This window comes from Pelodiscus sinensis, chromosome 9 (assembly GCF_052426305.1).
Source record: "Pelodiscus sinensis isolate ZL-2025 chromosome 9, ASM5242630v1, whole genome shotgun sequence".
Taxonomy (NCBI): Eukaryota; Metazoa; Chordata; order Testudines; family Trionychidae; genus Pelodiscus; species Pelodiscus sinensis.
This window is the reverse complement of record NC_143060.1, coordinates 47,892,947-47,915,000: the sequence shown is the minus strand read 5'-3', so window position 1 is coordinate 47,915,000 and position 22,054 is coordinate 47,892,947. Positions and strand designations below refer to the sequence as shown.

General features: G+C 43.2%; 1 protein-coding gene across 7 annotated transcripts in view; it reads left to right on the top strand.

Annotated features, from left to right (window-relative positions):
* NEK7 (NIMA related kinase 7) overlaps positions 1-22,054 on the top strand; it is a 127,399-nt gene that overhangs the window by 50,198 nt on the left and 55,147 nt on the right. For all 7 annotated transcript variants that reach the window (XM_075936690.2, XM_075936685.2, XM_075936687.2 and 4 more), the window contains 2 exons: positions 15,432-15,494; positions 17,721-17,831. In XM_075936690.2, the coding sequence (XP_075792805.1) occupies positions 15,432-15,494; positions 17,721-17,831 (174 nt within the window). The remainder of the gene's footprint in view (positions 1-15,431; positions 15,495-17,720; positions 17,832-22,054) is intronic.

Below are 22,054 nucleotides of genomic sequence, written 5' to 3'. Positions count from 1 at the left end.
CTGTGAACCACAGTAAACAATCATTCAGGGGCCGCACACAAGTGAAAAGCAAAAAAAACCAAATAGAAAACCCAAAAAAATCCAAAACAAACTCTCACTGATGTGGCCCCCAACTGAGAAGGAGAAAGACACTCCCCATGTTCCTCACCCCTGTTCTAAAACTTTCCGTAGGAAACAATTGAGATAGGAAGTCTAGAGCAGTGTTTCTCAACCTTTTTTTTAATAAAGTATACTTTTAAAAAAAAAAAAAAATTATAAGTACCCCCAGTACCTACAGTTTTCAATTTTTTCTTCTACCATTGCAACACATTTGTTTACCACAACTTAATTGTAGCTGGCAGGGTGATTAAATTTTTGGGTGTAAAAAGTACAAAAATAATAAAGTGCGTTAAAACTTCAAACAAAAATTCAGTTTTCTCCAAATTTCAGTTGTGTTGATGTACTCCCCAGACTTCTCTCAAGTACCCCTGAGGGCACTCATACCACTGGTTGAGAAACACTGGTCTAGAGCCATGGTCACCAACTGGTCGATCGCGAGGGCTCAACTGGTTGATTGCGAGGCGTTCGGGGCTCCTCCATTTCTCCCCCACCACCGAGAAGCCCCACTATCTACCTCCAGTGAAAATGGAGGTAATGCCAGCTTCCTGTGGGGTGGACAGAAGTCCTGCAGCTGTGTGCCACTTCCGGGGGTTCTGGAAGTGCGCGGGCTGCTCCCCTCCCTCAGGTTTGTGGCATGCTGGAACTTGCTGGGGGGAGTCCCCAGAGGAGGCACGCGCCGAGGCTTCCCTACTCTGCTGGAAGGGGAGTCGGCCCCGGAGGAGGCACTAAGAACATAAGAACGGCCATACTGGGTCAGACCAAAGGTCTATCTAGCCCAGTATCCTGTCTGCCGACAGTGGCCAGCACCAGGTGCCCCAGAGAGGGTGGACCGAAGACAATGATCAAGTGATTTGTCTCCTGCCATCCCTCTCCAGCCTCTGACAAACAGAGGCCAAGGACACAATTTTATCCCCTGGCTAATAGCCTTTTATGGACCTAACCTCCATGAAATTATCTAGCTTCTCTTTAATATCTATTATAGTCCTAGCCTTCGCAGCCTTCTCTGGCAAGGAGTTCCACAGGTTCACTACATGCTATGTGAAGAAGAACTTTCTTTTATTAGTTTTAAACTTGCTACCCATTAATTTCATTTGGTGTCCTCTAGTTCTTCTATTTAGGGAACTAATAAATAACTTTTCTTTATCGGCCCTCTCCACACCACTCATGATTTTATAGACCTCTATTATACCCCCCCAGTCTCCTCTTTTCTAAACTGAAAAGTCTCAGTCGCTTTAACCTCTCCTCATATGGGACCCGTTCCAAACCCCTAATCATTTTAGTTGCCCTTTTCTGAACCCTTTCCAAGGCCAAAATATCTTTTTTGAGGTGAGGAGACCACATCTGTACACAGTATTCAAGATGTGGGCGTACCATAGTTTTATTCAGGGGTAGTAAGATATTCTGGGTCTGATTTTCTATCCCTTTCTTAATAATTCCTAGCATCCTATTTGCCTTTTTGACCGCCGCTGCACACTGCATGAAAGTTTTCAGAGAATTGTCCACAATAACTCCAAGATCTCTTTCCTGATTTGTTGTAGCCAAATTAGCCCCCATCATACTGTACATATAGTTGGGGTTATTTTTCCCGATGTGCATTACTTTACACTTATCCACATTAAATTTCATTTGCCATTTTGTTGCCCAATCACTTAGTTTGGTGAGATCTTCTTGGAGTCCCTCACAGTCTGCTTCTGTCTTGACTATCCTAAACAGTTTGGTATCATCTGCAAACTTTACCACCTTGCTGCTTACCCCTTTCTCCAGATCATTTATGAATAAGTAGAACAGGGTTAGCCCTAGGACTGACCCTTGGGGGACACCACTAGTTACCCTTCTCCATTCTGAAAATTTACCATTTATTCCTATCCTTTGTTTCCTGTCTTTCAACCAGTTCTCAATCCAGGAAAGGACCTTCCCTCTTATCCCTTGGCCATGTAATTTACACAAGAGCCTTTAGTGAGGGACCTTGTCAAAGGCTTTCTGAAAATCCAAGTATACTATATCTACTGGATCCCCCTTGTCTGCATGTTTGTTAACCCCTTCAAAAAACTCTAAGGGTACGTCTAGACTACAGGCTTCTGTCGACAGAAGTTTTGTCGACAGATACTGTCGACAAAACTTCTGTCGACAAAGAGCGTCTAGACTACATTGAGTTCTGTTGACAAAGCAAGCTGCTTTGTCGACATGGTAGTGTAGACGCAAAGGACAGTTTACATGCAATAATACCTTCTGTCGACAGAAACTCTGTCGACAGAAGGCGTTATGCCTCGTAAAATGAGGTTTACCAGCGTCGACAAAACTGCTGAGTTCTGTCGACGTTATGTCGACAGAACTCAGTGGTAGTGTGGACGCAGGTATAGTTTTGTCGACAAAAGTCCACTATTGTCGACAAAACCCTGTAGTCTAGACACACCCTAAGAGATTAGTAAGACAGGATTTCCCTTTACAGAAACCATGTTGACTTTTGTCCAACAAATTATGTTCTTCTACATGCTTCACAATTTTATTCTTTACTGTTGTTTCGACTAATTTACCCGGTATTGAAGTTAGACTTACCAGTCTGTAATTGCCCGGATCGCCTCTAGAGCCCTTTTTAAATATTGGTGTCATGTTGGCTATCTTCCAGTCATTAGGTACGGAAGCTGATCTAAGGGATAGGTTACAAACCACAGATAATATTTGAGCAATTTCCCATTTGAGTTCTTTTAGAACCCTTGGATGAATGCCATCTGGTCCTGGAGATTTGTTAACATTAAGTTTTTCTATTTGTTCCAAAACCTCCTCTAATGACACTTCAATCCGGGACAGTTCCTCAGATTCATCACCCACAAAGGACGGTGAAGATTTGGTAATCTCCCCAACGTCCTCAGCCGTGAAGACTAAAGCAAAGAAATCATGGCTTTATCGTCCTTGATTGCTCCTTTATAGTTTGATTATCTAGGGGACCCACGGGTTTTTTAGCAGGCTTCCTGCTTCTAATGTACTTAAAACATTTTGTTATTTCTTTTTGAGTTTTTGGCTAGCTGTTCCTCAAAATCTTTTTTTGCTTTTCTTGTTACATTTTTACACTTGATTTGACAGTGTTTATGTTCCTTTCTATTTATCTCACTAGGATTGGACTTCCACTTCTTAAAGGATACCTTTTTGTCCCTCACTGCTTCTTTTACATGGTGGTTAAGCCACGGTGACTCTTTTTTATGTCTCTTGCTATGTTTTTTACTTTGGGGTATACATTTAAGTTGAGCCTCTATTATGGTGTCTTTAAAAAGTTTCCATGCAGCTTTCAGGGATTTGGCTCTAGTCACTGTGCCTTTTAATTTCTGTTTAACTAACCTCCTCATTTTTGTGTAATTCCCCTTTTTGAAATTAAATGCCAGGGTGCTGGACTGCTGAGGTGTTCTTCCCACCACCGGAATGTTGAATGTTATTATATTATGGTCACTATTCCTAAGCGGTCCTGTAATGGTTATTTCCTGGACCTGATCCTGCACTCCACTCAGGACTAAATCGAGAATTGTCTCTCCCCTTGTGGGTTCTTGCACCAGCTGCTCCAAGAAGCAGTCATTTAAGCTATTGAGAAATTTTATCTCTGCTTCTCTTCCTGAGGTGGCATGTATCCAGTCAATATGGGGGTAATTAAAATCCCCCATTATTATAGAGTTCTCTATTTTGGTAGCCTCTCTAATCTCCCTCAGCATTTCAATGTCAGTATCGCTGTCCTGGTCAGGTGGTCGGTAATATATTCCTACTGCTAATTTCTTATTATTGGAGCATGGAATTACTATCCATAACAATTCTATTGAACATGTCGATTCACTTAATATTTTTATTTCATTTGATTCTACATTATCTTTCACATACAGTGCCACTCCGCCATCCACCCGGCCTGCTCTATCCTTCCGATATATTTTATATCCCGGTATGATTGTGTCCCGCAGATTTTCCTCATTCCACCAGGTTACAGTGATGCCTATTATGTCAATCTCCTCATTTAATACTAGGTACTCTAGTTCACCCATCTTCTTAGTCAGACTCCTAGCATTTGTGTAGAAGCACTTTAAAAATTTGCCACTGCTTATTTGTCTGCCCTTCCCTGATGCATTGGATTCCTTTGTATGTGGTTGTTTGTCTGCTCTGGCCCATGGTTTGCCCTTTCCCCTTCTCTCTTTCTGACTACAGCTTAGAGAATCTCTATCAACAGATTCTCCTCTAAGAGAAGTCTCCCTCTGATTTACGTGCATCACCGCACCAATCGGCTTTCCCCCATCTCTTAGTTTAAAAACTGCTCTACGGCCTTTTTAATGTTTAGCTCATTAAACTTATGGGGGCTTCCTTCCTCTGAGGGGACGGAGGGGAGTCCTGGGAGAAGGCTGGTGAAGGGGACTCCCTGCCCCCACTGGCACCCTGTCCCCTGCTGCAGAACCCTGTCCTCTCCCCCTGGCACCCTGTCCCCTCTCTCCTATTCCCCACTGGCATCCTGTCACCTGCTGCAGAACCCTTCCCACCCCAGAACCCTGTCCCCTCTCCCACTGGTATCCTGTCCCCTCCCCCCGGCACCCTGTCCCCTCTCTCCTGTGCTCTGCTGCAGAACCCTTGCCCCGCCCCAGCACTCACTAGGACTCTTCTCCAGTACCATGTCCCCTGCTCCCACCAGCACAGTTGGGTCCACATTAGTGAAGCTTGGGGGAGGGAGGAGGTTGGGTTGGGAAGAGTGTGGGGTTCTTTTTGTTTTGTTTCTTTCTGTGGGGATTTTTTTTTTTTTTGCATCTCCCTTGTGTGGCCCCAACTGACTTCTCTGTGGGTCAGTGACCCCCTGACTCAACACAGGTTCCCTGCCCTTCTCATAAATAAAGACAATGCAGAGACTTTTTGTGTTTGACATAGTATTTTATTTAAAAATGAAGCCTGGCCAACAAACCCCCAATTTGGGGCCAAACCCTCATCTGGCTGCAGCATTATAACACTCCTGCATCTCCCCAGAACCTGGATGTATGGGGTTCCATACATTGGAACCCCCTGCCTTTACATACCCTAACCCAAATTCCTGCAACCTCACCGCCACAAGCCTGTGGCTTGCTAAGTACCGCAACCCTTCATCTGACCCCAACACTTCTCAGCCTGGAGCCCCCTCCCTGAGCCAGCATCCCCTTCTCTACCACCTCCTACATCCAAATTTCCTCCCAGAGCTTGCATCTCTCACCCTTTCCCACCCCCAAATCCCTCATTCCTACCCCAGAGCCCATCCATCCTGTCTCAACCCAGTGAGGGTATGGCTAGACTGCAGGAGTTTTTCCAGGATTCCAGAGAGATCCTGGAAAAACTCTTCTGCATCCAGGGGTGCATTTGTCCTTCTGCTTTTTTTTAGTGGAAGAGCAAACATGCTCTTTTGGTAACTCCTATATTTCTTGTTCCATGAGGAATATGGGGGATTCCAAAAGAATGGGTTTTTCTAACATTTGGTCCAGTCTAGACAGGCCAAATGTTGGAAAAACCTCTTCCTACCTAAGAATTGGAAAAAAAAAAAAAAAAAAGTGGCGGTGTAGAGTGTATAGGGGCTGGGGATAGCAAGTGGTGGAGAGGAGGAGAATAGAAACATTGGGGCTTAAAGGAAGGGATGGAGTCTTGGGGGAAGGATGGAGTGGTAGATCTTTGCTAGTTCTGAGATTCAAAAAGTGATCTTGGGTGTGAAAAGGTTGGAGACCACTGGTCTAGAGGATCTTATGTAAGAAGCATTGACTGGGTTTGGGCATGATGAATCAACATAAAATACTTTTTTCTTTTTATGTTGTAAAATTGAAGACTAATTGAGATATCATGGACCCTATAATTGGGCCTGTTAACTTTCATTATTTTAACTACAACTGTGAATTTTTAATTGGAAAACCTTTGCTGTTCCTCAAACCTGAATAATGTTAAAACAGCTATATTGATAAACCTTTACTCAGAATTTGGTAAGATGTTCTTCAAGTGGAGATTCCTGAATTCATGATACAGGCAGTCCCCAGGTTACGTACAAGATAGGGACTATAGGTTTGTTCTTAAGTTGAATCTGTATGCAAGTCGGAACTGGCGTCCAGATTCAGCCGCTGCTGAAAATGACCAGCGGCTGACTACAGGAAGCCCGAGGCAGAGTTGCTCTGCCCCGGGCTTCCTGGCATCAGCCTCTGATCAGTTTCAACAGGCTGAATCTGGACGCCAGTTCTGACTTACATACAGATTCAACTTAAGAACCCCAGGCGTCCCCAAGTCAGCTGCTGCTGAAACTGATCAGCGGCTGATTCCAGGAAGCCCGGGGCAGAGCAACTCTGCCTCGGGCTTCCTGTAGTCAGCGCTGGTCAGTTTCAGCAGCGGCTGGGGCAGAGCAGCTGGGGTGCTGCTGGGTTGCTCCAGTAGCGCCGCTCCTCGGAGCTACTGGACCAATCCACCAGCACCCCAGCTGCTCTGCCCCAGGTGTCCTGATTCAGCCGCTGCTGAAACTGACCAGCAGCGGCTGAATCAGGATGCCTGCGGCAGAGCAGCTGGGATACTGCCAGGTTGGTCCAGTAGCGCCCAGAGCGGCGCTGCTGGACCAACCGGCAGCGCCCCAGCTGCTCTACCACAGGCGTCTGGAGAAAAGCTTGGACTGCTGGGGGGGGAGGCGTACTAGCTGCGCCCCCCCTCCCCAACAGACCAGGGAGATGCGGGCGGGGGACCGAGACGCACCGCGGTCCCGCCGCCCAGGTCCTCCGCAGCTTTGTTCTGCTTTGCCGAGTGGAAGGTGCAGTACTGAGATTTGTCATAGAAAAACAGTTGGCGTTCCAGCAAGATTGTAAAGTGAGAACTGGAGTGCCGTGCCACTGTAGCATCCATGTTGCTTTGGCGAGATGACATCCACAGCTACTATTACTCGTTACCATAACAAGCCCATGTGGATGTTCAGCTATCAACTAAAACTCAGTGTGGCCAAAATAGACTTCTATCTCTCTCTCATACCAGTGCTTCCTCCTCCCACATTTTTCAGTAATTGTGGACCTCTCTGTTCCTTGTCAGTCAGGCCCATAACAAGGGTGTCGTCTTTTATTTGGCCTTCTCTCTATATCCCTGTATTCCACACAGTGTCAGAATCTATGCTTCTTCATCTAACAGTCCATTGCTAAGATCCAGCCTTTCCTCTCCAACAACACAGCTAAACCTCTTTCAGGTCCTCTTCCTGTCAGAAGTTTACAAATGCTATTTAGCCCCAAACTCATGTTCCTGGATTGTTGCTTCCACACTATCATTCCTCCATTGAGTCACCCATTCCCCCCCCCCTATAAAACACACATTACTTGTCTTCATATTTAAGTTCCTTCATGGCCTGTCACCGCCTATGAAGGTATTGATTCACCACTAGAGCACATCCCTTTCTGATGTAACAGCTCTATTCCTGTCGGTTATCACCTGCCAGTGGTCGCTATGGCACTGCAGTGATCTGCCTCCTTCAACTTGGTCCTCCTGCAGGCTGCTTTGTAGTCTCTCCTCTTTGGTGGTAGTCAGCGTGCAGAAACAAGGAAAACTAACACAAATTAATCATCCCAAAGCTGTTTCGGGACTCTTTTTCCTTCAAAGGGTCCTTGTCCGTAGCCATAAATTTAGTTCTTAAATAATAAAGAGGAATGATCCCCTCTCCAACTGAGTCAGCATCTGTCCTTCCCCTCTCAGAGACAGGCTGTCAGGTAGCTATCATCTGGGGAGTTTTTGCCTTCAGTCAGCTCTCTAGGAACTGAGCAGTGAGATCTGCCCTCCTCTCTGATCTGCCATCAACTGAGTCAGGTTTCTTCTTCTGAAGCTCTTCCTTCCCATGTTGACATCTGTTGCAGTCAACTGGGATGGTGTCATGTGAGCCTACATTAGCTTAACTCCATTTTGCCCAGGGTGGAGTTAGTCCACTACATCACAGTGCCCCACATGCCATTTTTATAGTATCGAGATGTTGACTTCCCCCTCCATTCTTCAAATGCCAGTTTTAATCATTTTATATTTTTTCCAAAAACCATCTTTGTCCTTTTCATGTTTAAAATATCAATTGGTTGACGTTAAAATATTGAAAAAAAAATTATACTAAATGAATGTGTTTATAGAACTCAGCTTTGGAAGTACACAAAGTGTGAATGATGGTGACAGAAATCACTGCTTCTAAATTCATGTAATCTATAGGCATCAGGAACTAAGATGAATCAGTATTTTTGCTTTGTAGTACTATTGTAGATGCTTTCAAAGAATTATTTTCTTGCTATTTCGTGACTGTAGTTTCACAAACATAAATGCAACATGGTGACCTTGAATCCTTTTTAAGTTAAAGTTTATATACCTCATTAACACACAACTACAACAGTTAGTGAAACAGGATTATGCAATAGATACTGTTTTTTGAACTGATTGAGGATTGAATTAATAAAATCCACAAATTCATAAAACTGTACACTTAAAAATTACAATAAATATAGTGCATAAGTTCCAGTATGCTGTGCTGTGTTGCTTTCTTCTTGTCTTTCAGACCACTGCAAAGCGATTTTCAGTGTGTTCAAGGTATCAGAATGTGGCAGGATATCAATTAGTTTTGCATTGATACTTGTTTTCGTTATGACTTTTTCCCCACCCTGCCACACCTTCAAGTCAGTAAAAATTGTACATGTAATTGGTCTTTTGTAAAATTGGTGTCCTTCTTTGAGTGCTTGCTCATATGTATTCTAATTAGGTGTGCGTGTGCTGCGTGCATGACTGTTGGAAAGTGTCTCCCAAGCTGCTACCCATTGGGTCAGTTGTGGAGCCTGCTGGAGTGGCACTGGTGCAATATCCTATATATGACCCTGTTAACCTGAGGGCCCTTCAGTTCCTTCTTACCACCAAGTGGCTGCTGTTGGAATTTTGGCTCTTTTGAATTGCAAGTGCCATTCATCCCTAGTTTAGTCAGCTTGTTTGTTTAACAGTAGTTGATCCTTAGCAGCTAAGTGTTGTAGCAGTGGGAGTAAAGGGGCTTCCCCTTTTCCTCTGTTGCCCCTTCCCATCCATTCCAGGACATGCCAAAGTCCCAGGGATTTAAGCAGTGCAGCTCTTGCTTCAAGCATAAGCCAACAAGTGACCCTACAACTTGCATCTTCGGTGCCTGGGGGAAACTCATCAGACTGATAATTGCAAGAGCTGCATATTGTCCAGTACGTGACAACCTCGACATGGTGGCCACAGTTCCACAACATGTGACTCTCACCCTCAGCTGGTGGCAGAGATATCATGGGTTGTTGAGTGTGGAATGACTAACATTGTCTCTGGTTACAGGTGTGTCCACTATGGGTAGGGGGGTGAATCTAGGGGATCTTACCACACAAGCTATGTGGTCAAGGGAGGAGTTGTTCCTTCACCTTCATGTTCGGGAGCTTAGGACAGTTTGCCTTGTGTTCCTGACCTTTCTTCCCCATATTTGGGGTTAATGTGTGGTGGTCCTGACCAGTGTTTCCTCTAAGCTGCAGGACAGCACAGCTTCACGGGTGATTAATCAGCCCCGCCTCATCAGTCAGTTCCATGCAGAGAGCCCTGAACCTCTGACTGGGTGGGGCTGATTAATCACCCGTGATTAATCACAGCATTCCAGGGAATGCTGGTCTTGACAGACCATACGACTGCCATGTATTACATCAACAAACAAGGTGGCACGTGGTCCTTCCTGATTTTTCAGGAAGCTCTTTGCCTGTGGGACTTGTGAATGGAGCAGGCTATTCACCTGGAGGCATCTTACCTCCTGGGAGTTTAGACCCAGATTGCACATCACTTCAGCAGGTGGTTCTTTGCTCACGAGTGGTTGATTCAGCTGGACTTCCTCCCTGGTATCTTCTAAAGGTGGGTTTTTTCTCATTTAGACCTCTCTGCTACTCTGGAGATTCAGAAGTGTCACTGCTTCTGCTTGTTCTGGAATTTCAGCCCAGGGTTGGTGGTGGATGGATTGCAGATTCTGTGGCACATGGGGCTGGCCCCCCCCCCCTTCCATTGGTCTAGAAGGTACGTCCCAAGCTTTGCAGGGACAGGGCGGACATCGTTCTGATAGAATCATATATAGGGCGTTGTACTAGAGCCACTCAAGGGAGCTTCACAGCCAGCCTGAAGGATAGCAGCTAGGGAAAAACTTGCTGACAGTCATGCACATGGCATATGCACAGATAATTGGAATAGATGTGAGCAACACATCTCGAAGAACAACAGTTACAAAGGTAACTCTGTTTTTGTGAAATTGTGACTCTACTGTAATGTTCCTGAATCTGTGTCCTGCATGATTATGTGGCCAAGATTCTCATTTATACAATGCCCAACTACAACTACAGTAAATGATGGCACTTCTGTGATTGTTTTAATTTGAGGGAGGCCATTGTTCATGTGCGCTAGGAGAATGTTTTCACTAAAGATGTATTTCAGGTTAATAGATTACCACTGAGGTAATTAATACATTTGTAAAGTCTAGATTGGACACACCCCAAATGCCAGCTTTTGAACCCAACCAGGGGTATAAACACTACCAACATTTATGTCATCACTGCCACAAAGTTGTGTTTTTATGGTGACACAACTATGGTGAGATAACTAATGCATATTGTTGTAAAATGTTAGTGAAGACTCAACTTTAGGTAGCATTTATCCCAGTGCAGTTAGAGGTCAACACCATATATATTCCCCACCAAAGTTGACTTTTTGTATCTGCAGCATGATAAAATGAATCCAACTTGGTTTCCTTTAGGGTTTGATGAACCAATTTTTTTTTTGATAAACTTAAAAAACAACACAAGTCTGGTTGCACTTTATAGACTAATAAAACATATAGATGGTATCATGAGCTTTCATGGGCACAACCCACTTCTTCAGATGACTGGAGTTTTGAGTTCTGGATGTCCAGATCCAAAATAAATAGGGGAGAAGGGAGAGAGAGGAAGGGGGAAAAAAAGGAAGGGGGCAGGAAACAAGAAGCAGAGGATATGTAAATATCAAAGGAAAAACCAAACAGGCAAAACTGGTCAGTTTTGTGATAAGTGAATGCATAGCCCTAGAATTCATCTTGGGGAAAAAATGACAAACTTTGTAGCTTGGAATGAAGTTTTGAGGAATTCCTAGAATAATATTTACAAATGTATTATTACCCTGAATTACGTAGCTGTCAACTCAGACTTTTTTTTTTTTTAAAAAGAGAAAACTACCTCTAGTGAAAATATTTCCTAATAAGTACATTTCTTTTGCATTATGTTTATTATGAGAAAATGAAATGTCAAACTGATTTACAAAATATAGCCCATCTTTTCTTTCTTGACTATTTTTATCTTATGAATGTAACACGAAGGCTTCATAACTGCCTAGAGGCTGTAACTTGTGTAAGGATCTGTGAGTTGCACTTAGTATATGGTATTTGCAGTTAATTCAAGACTGTTCAGGAGTCAATACATTAAATGGAGTTGCATACTTCCTCAAAATTCCTTCTAGAGAATGCATCACAGTTGTGCTTTACATATTTCCATGCTCCCTCTTTTTCATTCCAATACTTGAGACCCTGTTAGAGGATCAAAAAAGAAACCCTTTTATCTAGTATTCCTATTAATTATTTATAGTGCATTGTCAGTGGATTGCCACTTGAGGATTGAATTAGAGCTAATTAATCTTGTAGTTTCACATTTTATAGAACATTGTTACTACAGCATTGCAGTGGTTTGGTTACAAAAAAATCTTGTTGCTTGTTTTCACCATTCATTGTCAGTTTTTGTAATATCTTTTCATTTAACTCATTTTGTTTACTGTGTATGATTTCAATAGGTTTATTTTGCTACAGTCATATTTGTGCTCCAGGAAACTATACTATTTAAGACATTTTTATTTTAAACATTTTTCTATTAAGTACAGAAATGCTATACTTTGTTCATGGGTTAAATATCCATTTAAACATCATGAGTTTAAAAAAACATCTTTCTTACATCAGAGAAGAGATCTGGGAAAAATACTGAACTTTAAAGAAAGAACCACTACTTAGTATTTCCTGAAAGTAGTATCATTCGTTGTTAACAAACTCAAAAGTAAAGTAGAGTTTTTAGATTGGTGGTAATAGTAATGGAGTAAATAAGTTCTGGCTTTGGAAACTGTGTTTTTTGTGTATACCGTTGTTAAATGTATATAAAAGCCTGATGTATTTGTACATGAGTTTCTAAAGAACTGTATTGACCACAAACCTACGTACAAGAACTTAAGCAGAATAGTAGTTTTGTGTTTTCTTTAGGGTATACTCAAATTATGCAACTACATAATAAGCAATTCTTAATTTTTACTGTAAAAAAGCTTATCCATTGTAATGCTCTTAATTTGTATCACTCCTTATTGATATCACTTGAAATGTCTTTCTGTGAGACCTTTTCAGAATTATGAAATAATTGTACTTGTGATATATCTGCCTCATAAAGGTAATGAGAGGAACAGAAAGCTAATTGAAAGCATTGATAATGAGTTTGTGTCCTCACAAGGGCTTCTGTTAATTTTTTAAAAAGGCCTTCTTGACTCTCTTCATTAGTATTTGACTAATTGTAGAGTGAGAGTTTAAGGAGATTTCTAGTTCTTCTTTGAGTGCTTGGTTGTGTCCATTCCATTTTAGGTGTGTGCTTCTTATACATGCACCAGTGCTGCAAGTTTTTCACACAGTAGTATTTGTAGGGGAGCACCTCTGGAGTGGTGCACATATGCCACAGTATAAGGCGCACCTCCAGCTTCCCCCACCCTCAGTTCTTTCTTGCTACCAGTGATAATGCTGGAACATCTGCTACTTTGTTGCTTCATTCTGTGTTACGAATTTTCCCTGTAAAATAGATGAATAGTTATCAGTTACTGTTAGCTAGTCCTGAGTGGGACTCAGCTTAGGGATAGGGCATACCCTGATTCCTAGGCTTTAAGCCATGTGATTTATGCAAATATCCTATGCTCCCCATCAGTGATGTGCATAGTTGTCCGATGTAGCTGCACAAAGGGCACAGAGAGCCTTTGAAAACCAGTTTTGTGAATGACCACACAGCAATATGACCATTGTCTATTCACCCTTAACATGGTGCCCCCTTCGTTAAGTGTGTGGCCTGTAAACTGCCCCTCTGCCCCCGGTATAACACAAGGAATAAAGATCCTATTTAGGAATCACAGGGAACAGAGAAGAGGAGTTCAGGGTTTGAGTTCTGAGAGTAGGGAAAGCAGCAAGAGCAAATGGTGCATTACAATCCTCCTGCTCACAGCTGTGGTGGAAATGACAACTTTTTGTTCCAGGATACATCCTTGGGAGTTGAGTGCAAAGCTGCTCTTGGTCTCCTTCTTCTCCTTCCCCCCTCCATTTGCCTCCCACATTGTAGGGTGCATAGGGTGTTCCAGATGCTTCTCCTGTGCCTCTACCATGCTCTCAGCAGCTCTATTTGCTGCCCCATGAGATTCAAGATTTCATCCTCGGTCCTGCGATTGTTCCCTGCACACTCTCCTCTCCTCATGCTCCATATCACCTGCAATTTCATTCTCCTCCATGCATTTAGTTGCATGCTGTCCGTGCAGGTGAATTGCATTTGCTCATTATCATGTCACCCTGAGTACGTTTTTTTTTCACCTTCTGATTCATGATAACTGGGGGAGTGAGAGAACATAAAAGCTAATCTTTTTCCACAAAAGAACGTCTGTCCTACACAATAGATGTGTTATGTACAAGGTCAAAGTAACAGCTTGAAGTGCCTGCTGGGCAGGTACGATGCACACATTTGCAAGGAGCAGCTGGGCTCATTTTGGGGGCAGGCATAGTAAGCACAAGTTGGGGCTCTTGCTCTTTTGCTTCCACTTTGAAAGAACGCACAACACAGTGGCTGCATATTGCAGCTCCCAGCGGGAGGTGTGCCTCTGTATTTGCAGAGGGGATGGTGGTTGCAACGGGCTCTGCCAGAGGAGGACCCAGGCATGCTTTCATGGGCTCACAAAGTCAGTGTGTTATCAGTGTGTTCACTCCTTTCCCTCCCCCCCTCGGCCGTTTGCTGGGGGAGTGCAACTTTCCCTTCCCGCAGGGCCGCCAGGAAGCTCGGGGGCGTGCATGCATGCATATGGTCACTGTGTTTACACACACGCACACATCCCCGTTTGCTGGAAGAGTGCAACTTTCCCTTCCCACAGGGGCCTGCCAGAAGGGAGGAGGAGAAAGGACATGCTTGGAGGGACTCATATGATCAGTAAACCCATGGTCATGCTTTGTTGTGGATGAGTAAACAGGTGTACTGCCTCAATAGTATGAGTTATATAGCTTTCCCTGCTTCATCCAGGTTGGGATCAGCCTCTTCTGAATCTCACAGGATAGGAAGCAGATGCTGACTGAATGTGACCAGAAATAAGCTGGACCTTGTGCTGAAGTGCTTTGTGTTACAGGGATGCCAGACCACTTACTGCTGGCTTGGTGTGGAGAGGTGTCCAACTGTGGAGGATAGAATAAGGCAGGCCTTCCCAGAAACCTTGTGACAAGCATGAAAGAGTTCCTCTAGGAAAGCTTCATAGAGATGTGCAGGGATTGGCCACCACAGATATTAATACTGAAAATATTATTGCTTAATAAATATTCAATTAATATTCAAATACTTCATATTTGCTACCAGAAGAACATGGCTGCTCATATAATACCCAGTATGTATTTTTAGAAAATATTGAAAAATACTGAAAAATATAGTAATGATAATTACTTTTATTTTCTAAGAAGTATCTGAAAGAATAGTGTGTCTGTTTCAGTACATGCATGACCACAATGCTAAAATTTGTACTAAGGATCAGAGTTAGTTCTTATTGCAATGCTATTTTTTCCCATCAAGTGGTCAGCATGCTTTTGTTGACACTATAGAATATACTTGAACCTCCATACGCCAGCATCCCTAATCCAGGAAAACCCATGGTATAGAGGATGAAGTGGCTCTGCATGCTGTGGCTCCCTCCCCCCCCCCCGCCCCCCCCACACACACATGGAGGAATAACAGAATGCAGAGCCATTTCCCAGGAAGCTTTTCCCTGCTGCTCCCATAGCGGGAGTGGGGGTGGGAGGAGAGGAGGGGAAGCAGTGCCTGGGAGCAATGAGGAGTGTGGAGCCACATGTGCCCCTAAAAGCAGGGTTGCAGGTAAGTGCCAAACCTCTACCCACTCACGGACAGACTCTGCAGCATCCTTCCTGGCCCAGCAAAATCTTTAATCTGGCATACCCTGTTTGCCCGGGTTGCTGGGTTAAAGAGATTCAAGTGTAATAAATGATCATGGTGGCCCAATGTTTACTGCTGTTAAAAAAGTGCTTTGTGGTTTTTCTGCAGATATTTGATTTAATGGATGCCAAAGCTCGGGCTGACTGCATCAAAGAAATAGATCTTCTTAAGGTAAAGACTTGTTAAAGTTTAGCTATATTTTATTGATTTTTCTTTCCATCTAACAGGAAATGGTGACGAAGTGTCCTTTGTCTTCTACGTGAGGCTTTGATATGTAATTTTTAAAGATTTCTATTTAATTTCCTTTTTCATTTCTTGAAAAAAAAATAAACTTCCTTTAAAAGGAGGCAAGCGTTCAGAAGCAGAAGACCTTAAATTGCAAGCTTTTATGTTCAAGCATTTGAAGAAAACACAATATTAAGACACTCAAGCATTCTATAATAGAAGATTTATCTGGCATTGCCCGGGTCCTTCAGGGCAGGCAGCTGGCAGTGTGTGGAGTGCAGGAGTCAGGGAGCGCCTTACGGATGTGGGGGGAGGCTCAGGGCAAGAGGCTAAGTGTGTGTGAGGGGTGCAGGAATCAGGGTGAGGGGCTGAGGAGGGTCTCAGGGCAGGAGGCTAGAGATGTGTGTGGGGGGGGGTGCAAGAGTAAGGGTTAGGGGGTGAGAAAGGGCTTGGAGTGGGGAACAGAGGTTGCAAAAGTGGAAGCTCTGTGGGGAGTGTGGGTCCACTGGGGGATTGACCCTGCACTCCTTGTGGCACTGGGGCTCTTGTACATCCCAAAAGCAGAAGCCCTGCAAGGCGTGTTAGGTCAGTGGAGACTCCTGCTGGCCCTGTACTCCCTGTGGCTCCTGAGCCTTTGAAGTGTGCAAGAGCTCCGCTGGGGCTATTGTGTATTTCAAAAGCACAGTCGCACTTGTGCCATTTCCCAATGTACCTCTTCCTCCTCTGCCCCCAGCAGAGATGGTGCTGGGGGGAATTGGCTTTTAAGCTGGCTCCCCCCAGCACCCGCTCCTGCTTCTTGCCTTGCTGCCTCTCTCTGATAGAGGTTCCGGGGGGGAGGGCAGGAACTAGTCACATCACTAGCTGACTATCCAATAATCTTACATCCCTATTGGAAACAGCTGAACCTTTACACTGAAACTCTTGGGATGTTCAGAGAGGACAGAAGGAGAGACAGGTTACTGAAAAATATGAGAGGCAGACTGCAAACATGGAAAATTTCAGCCTGCGTGATTGAAATCTGACCAGTTTATGAGAAACTGAAAGGAAGGGTTTGCACTGCAAAGTGTATAAACTTAACCAAGAATTGCTACTGGCTACAGCTATATTATGAGGAAGTGGCTGCTCAGCTTGAGTAAATCGAACACTACAAAATGTACAGTGTGAAGTAATTGGAGCATACACCCTAACTGCAGTTTTCTTGTGAGTTTTCTTCTAACCCATCAGTCACTTTTCCCCTCCATCACACTTTCCTCTGGTGGCTACTATCCATTATTCTATCTCTGAATGGAAGGGCTCAACTGGCTTTAAACTTTAACACCAGTGCCACCTTATGAGCTGGATAGGAAAAAACAAAAACAAAAAAACTAGTGACAACTCACCTTTTTGCAAGAAACTAATACCTGGTCTATACTAAAAAAGTAGATTGAGCCAGCTATGTCATTAAAAGGTGTGAAAAATCCACAGTTAATCTCGGTTGTTTCTGTTCAGCCTGTAAACAGACCTGAAGCATTACTGGAAACATCACATGGGAAGACTGACATGAGCTATTACAGATGTGCCTGTTTTTAGTCATTGCATTTACCAGCTGGTAACAGATCACAAAAGGAAACCTATTCTAAGTGCCAAATCCACTTGGATCTGCTGAGGAAACATTGGTATAAAATGGATGTTTCATTCTGGCACTGGGTTTGTGAGTGAGAGATTCCGAGAAGAGGGAAGGCTGAGAACTAATGATTTGAAAAGTTGTACTTGAGAGAGACCGAATGGGGTCAGAAGTGCAAGCTAACCATGTGACTGACAGCTGGCCTAGTTGCTTCCAAGAAACACACCAGTTTGGATTAATTTTAGTTTTTGTAATACATTGCATTTGACCATGACTGGCATGTTCTTGCAAGATAGGAAATAATATATAGTCATCTAAAAATATATATTTTAACTTCTTATACTTCAAAACTATAGCATTATTTGAGACTTTGATTTAAAATTGGTTCATAAATTCTTGCAGTCTTGAAATGTAAATAATTCGTATTAGCACATGCTTTTCACACCTGCTACCCTTCCACAGTATTCTGTAGTATATCAGTTTTTTCCTTGTTAAGAAAAGATACTTCATTGGTCATTGATTCATTCAACAGCATGTCCTTATTTTGAAACATGTTTTTCTTTTCTTAGCAACTGAATCATCCAAATGTAATTAAATACTATGCCTCCTTCATTGAAGACAATGAGCTAAACATAGTGTTGGAATTAGCAGATGCTGGTGACCTCTCTAGAATGATAAAGGTATGAATTTTATTTTAATGGCGTTTAATCATCTGTTTTGAACAAAGTTGTATGTTTCTATTTTTCATTCTAATGGCTCAGTTTTTGTTTCATGAATGGTATGTTTGGTTATCTTAAATTATAAATAGTATTGTATTTTCCATTATATCAAATATAAGTCTTACTTGTTTAAGAGCAGGTAATCACAAACTAAAATAAGAAACCTGTAAAGCCTTTCCCTCTCCTCCATCCCTATATTGAAGAAAGTTTGTTTGGAAATACTTTATTATGCTGCAGTAATTAATTGTGTGTATGTTTGAGATTAGGTCAGTTGCTTGGGCACTTCTTTTACATTGTATTTCACAAGAGATTAGGGCCCATAGAAGAGTCTGAGATTTTAGAAATCTGCTTGGAGTTGTTGAGTTTATGATAGGCCCTTGGGACTGGAATATTTATCATTTCTGGAATTTTTATTTTATCTTCAAAAAGTCTGTTTGTCTGTGTCCATCTGCATATTATGTGTTTCCATTCTATATTTAGGTTTTTCCAGAGAAGCTATAAAGCTAAAACTACTCATGTCATTTGAGAGTGTACTGTTCAAATCAGGGGAGTGTTTTTTGTTTAGCAGTAGCTAGATGTTTTGTTGGCGCTGTTGAGGTCTCCAGTGTATTGCTACATGAGCCAGGCAAGCAAAGGATAGGCTGGGTCCCCTAAATCATTGGTCATGAAACATTCCAGGTGATCCACCATCTTTTCTGTTGACGTCCTCTATGACAAGGTGCACTGGTATCAAAATAGGGATATGCACGATATCATCCCATCACAGTTTGGCGACCGTATTGTTTCAAATCCATCCAGTATGTCCTGCGCGTGGCTGAAAGTCAGTCCTGCTTTGTAGAATGGTATTAGCAGCCTTACACATTTATATGACAATGGCTCCCAGTGTGGATTTTCCAGCTGATCAGTAGCAATCCTGTGTTGCATATTTCCAAAATGCAGTCAGTAGTAGTTTTTCCATGTTCAATTTGTGTCTCGTTCTTTTGTCATACTGTGGAGAGCTGGTTGAGGTTGGTATGCTGATCTAGGAATATTCCTTTTTGCATCCAGAAGTTCTGCAGCTTGTCACCACAGGCCTGCACCATAATGTAATCCCACCAGTCAGTGCTCATTTCTAATATCGAGAAGCAGCATTGTGCCATCTGTAGTTGCTCTATGAATGCCACCAACAACCTAGCATTGTTTTTGTGGTCTTAATCAGTACACTGGCCTCAAAGAAATCTTCATGTGTCTGCTTGTTGCATTGCTTGCTGCAGCTCTGCAAATACAGGAGCGTTGTGTGCAGCTCAACAAATTTGTGGGAGGGGGCAGGGTGAGCGTAGGAAAGAAGGAAGGGGGATAAGGGTATACGTGGGGGTGGGTGGTGCAGTAAGGGGGATGGTGACGGGATATAGGAATGGAGGCAGCAGATGAGCAGTGCGGAAGTGCAGAAGGGGCAGGTTAGGGAAGGCTGGGGATATAGGAATGGAGGCATGGCAATCAAATGAAAAGACAGGTTGCAATTTCCATGTATTACTCTTTTTATATACACTTTCTTTCCACATGTATGAAAAAAGGTTGTCATTTACTCACTATGGAACTCTGGGTATGTCTGCACTACAGCGTTATTTCCTGGGAGGAGGGAGCTGGAAGGAGGAAGCAAGGGGAAGAAGGAGGAGGGGAAGCTCAGGGTTGGGGGTCTCGCCAGACCAACTTGATTTTCATGCAGACCTACTCCTGGGTTCGCATGTGGCCTTTGGTGGCCAGGCTGGCAGCTATCCTGCCATAGATGTCGGTGTTCCTCCTTCTAGTGCAGAGATCATGGATGTTGGGGCATCCCCCCCAAACCTGAATAAGGTCCGTGATCTCCACCCTGGACCAGGAAGGTGCCCTCCTTCTCCGGTCCCTGATATGCTCCTGGGAGCTGGAAGACTGCTCCTGGGGAGCGGTGGAGGGCTGGCTGCCAGTAGCTTGCTGGCTTGTGTTTTGGGGCCACTGGGTCAGGATCAGTGACTGCTTGCTCTGGGCTGATAGGCTTGGAGCTGGCACAGGCACTGTGGCCAGAGTCAACCCCTTTAAGGGCTTCGGGAGGTGGGGGGAGTGTGAGGGGCGAGAGGGAGAGGAGTGTTCTTGGTTGTGCCCAGAGTGGCCACCAGGGCACCCTGGGAAGGCTGGAGGTCCCCTATTTCGAAATAAGTGTCTACATAGCACTTATTTCAAAATAGCTATTTCGAATATGGCATTATTCCTCGTGGAATGAGGTTTACTAAATTTAAAATAAGTGCTCCACTATTTCGAATGAATTTCAAATAGCTGTTATTTCGAAATAACTTTGCTGTGTAGACGTACCCTCAGTTAATACTGGCTTTGTGGATCTGAATTTACACAGATGTTGTGTCTTCATTACAAAAAATCTTTTTTTTTCTTTCTATCTGTGTGTGTCAAAAAAAATTTCCTACAGGATGCCAGAGTGACATCATCATGTCCTCTCCCTTTCTCCCTCATTCTGGTTCTCCGTGGCGGGGAGCTGCGGCTACTACACCGTGGCCTCGGCCCTCCCTGGTGGCTGGGAGTGAGGGCAGAGATGGGGCTGGCCCAGCCTCGGCTCTGCCCACCAGACCGGGGGGGAAGAGCAGGGCTGCGATGCTTCAACCTGGCCCTCCCTAGTGGTTGCGGGGAGAGCCAGGGCTGCCTACCTCCACAGGTTGGCAAGCATAATGAGCAGGGGATGGAGCTCCCTAGTACTTAATAAGATAAGATGCAGAGAAGGCTGGACATGAGTCAGAAAAATACCTCTTATAACCTTTGAGAGTATCCAACTGCTTAGTCACCAAAATAATTGCATCATTTTCCAGAGATGTTTAAATATGTAGATTCTCAAATAGGTATATAAAATCCCAGTTAATCAGTTAACCGATTAAATGTTAGCTTGGCACTGGGGCTGGCTCTGCTGGCTCTCAGTTCCTGTGCAGGGGCTGCAGCTGCCTCTGGTCAAGTTCCCCATGGACAGAGGCTGCTCTGGATGCTGGACATGAGTCAGAAAGAGGGACATGAGGTAGACATGGGCCTACCTTGGGCAGGGAGTTGCTCTAGCCCTTATCGGTTAACTGGTTAACCTTTCACATCCCTATTCTCCAAATGATTTAATTAAACTAATAAAATTGTATTCAAGAAATATACTTGATGAATGTTATGGTTTATGAGTTGAAAAAATATGTAACATACCTTTTTGTGCAATATTTGATTAGTTATATGCCTAGTATAGTATTTGTCTAGTTCTTTATTTTATAAATTATGTATTGTTGTTCTGTAGGTAGCCCTAGTCTAGATATTTTTTTTTCCAAGAGTAATTCTGCAACTTACATAGATCACTCTATGGCAGCATGACATTTTTACCTTTCAATTTGTCAAATGTTGATTATTCTGACATTCTCATCCTGTTATTCCCACCTCTGGATCTTGGATTTAACATGTGTTGGTTTACTTTTTTTACATGTATACCAATATGATTGATGTCAACACAGCACAACTCCAGGAATCAAGTGATATAGTTAATTAGAGCTTGCTTTGCACCAGCAGAACACAAACAAAAGAACATTATTTGTGTAGGTCCTACAAAAACAGGAAATCTTAATTTTTTCATGTTAATGTACTTTTTTAATTGACTGATGTGCTTTAAAAGACTATTCATCACTAAACTGACAGTGTTAAGGTAAGACAGTCAGAACTTTAGTCTAAATAAGTTGACGGTGTCCCGTTAATATTTATATCCAAATCTGATTTTTTTTCTATCCCATGAATTATTAATTCTCTACGTTTACACTTCATACAACATAAAGGAGCGTTTGTCTTTTCTTTTGAATGTTCTGATTTGACACAACACTTTTAATATGAGTATTCTATGACAGATTGCCTTATGGCATGTCTGGTCTTATGACCCATTGAATCTGTTGGTTTTTTTTTTTTTAATCCAAGATGTGTCTAATGTCTTCCACAGTGCAACTAGCCTCATTACACCTTGTCCAAGTCGATGGGCATTTCTTAGAATCTAGATCTTGGAGGCAGTGTGTGATGTCCTCTTAACACAGAAATCATGTTTAATGTAGCAAACCTAGATTGCTGTTTGATGTTAATGTCATCCTATCAGGCTATCATTAAATATGTATGAGGTGTCTTGATGCTCTCAGTCTTCGTACTGCTTGTGGAGG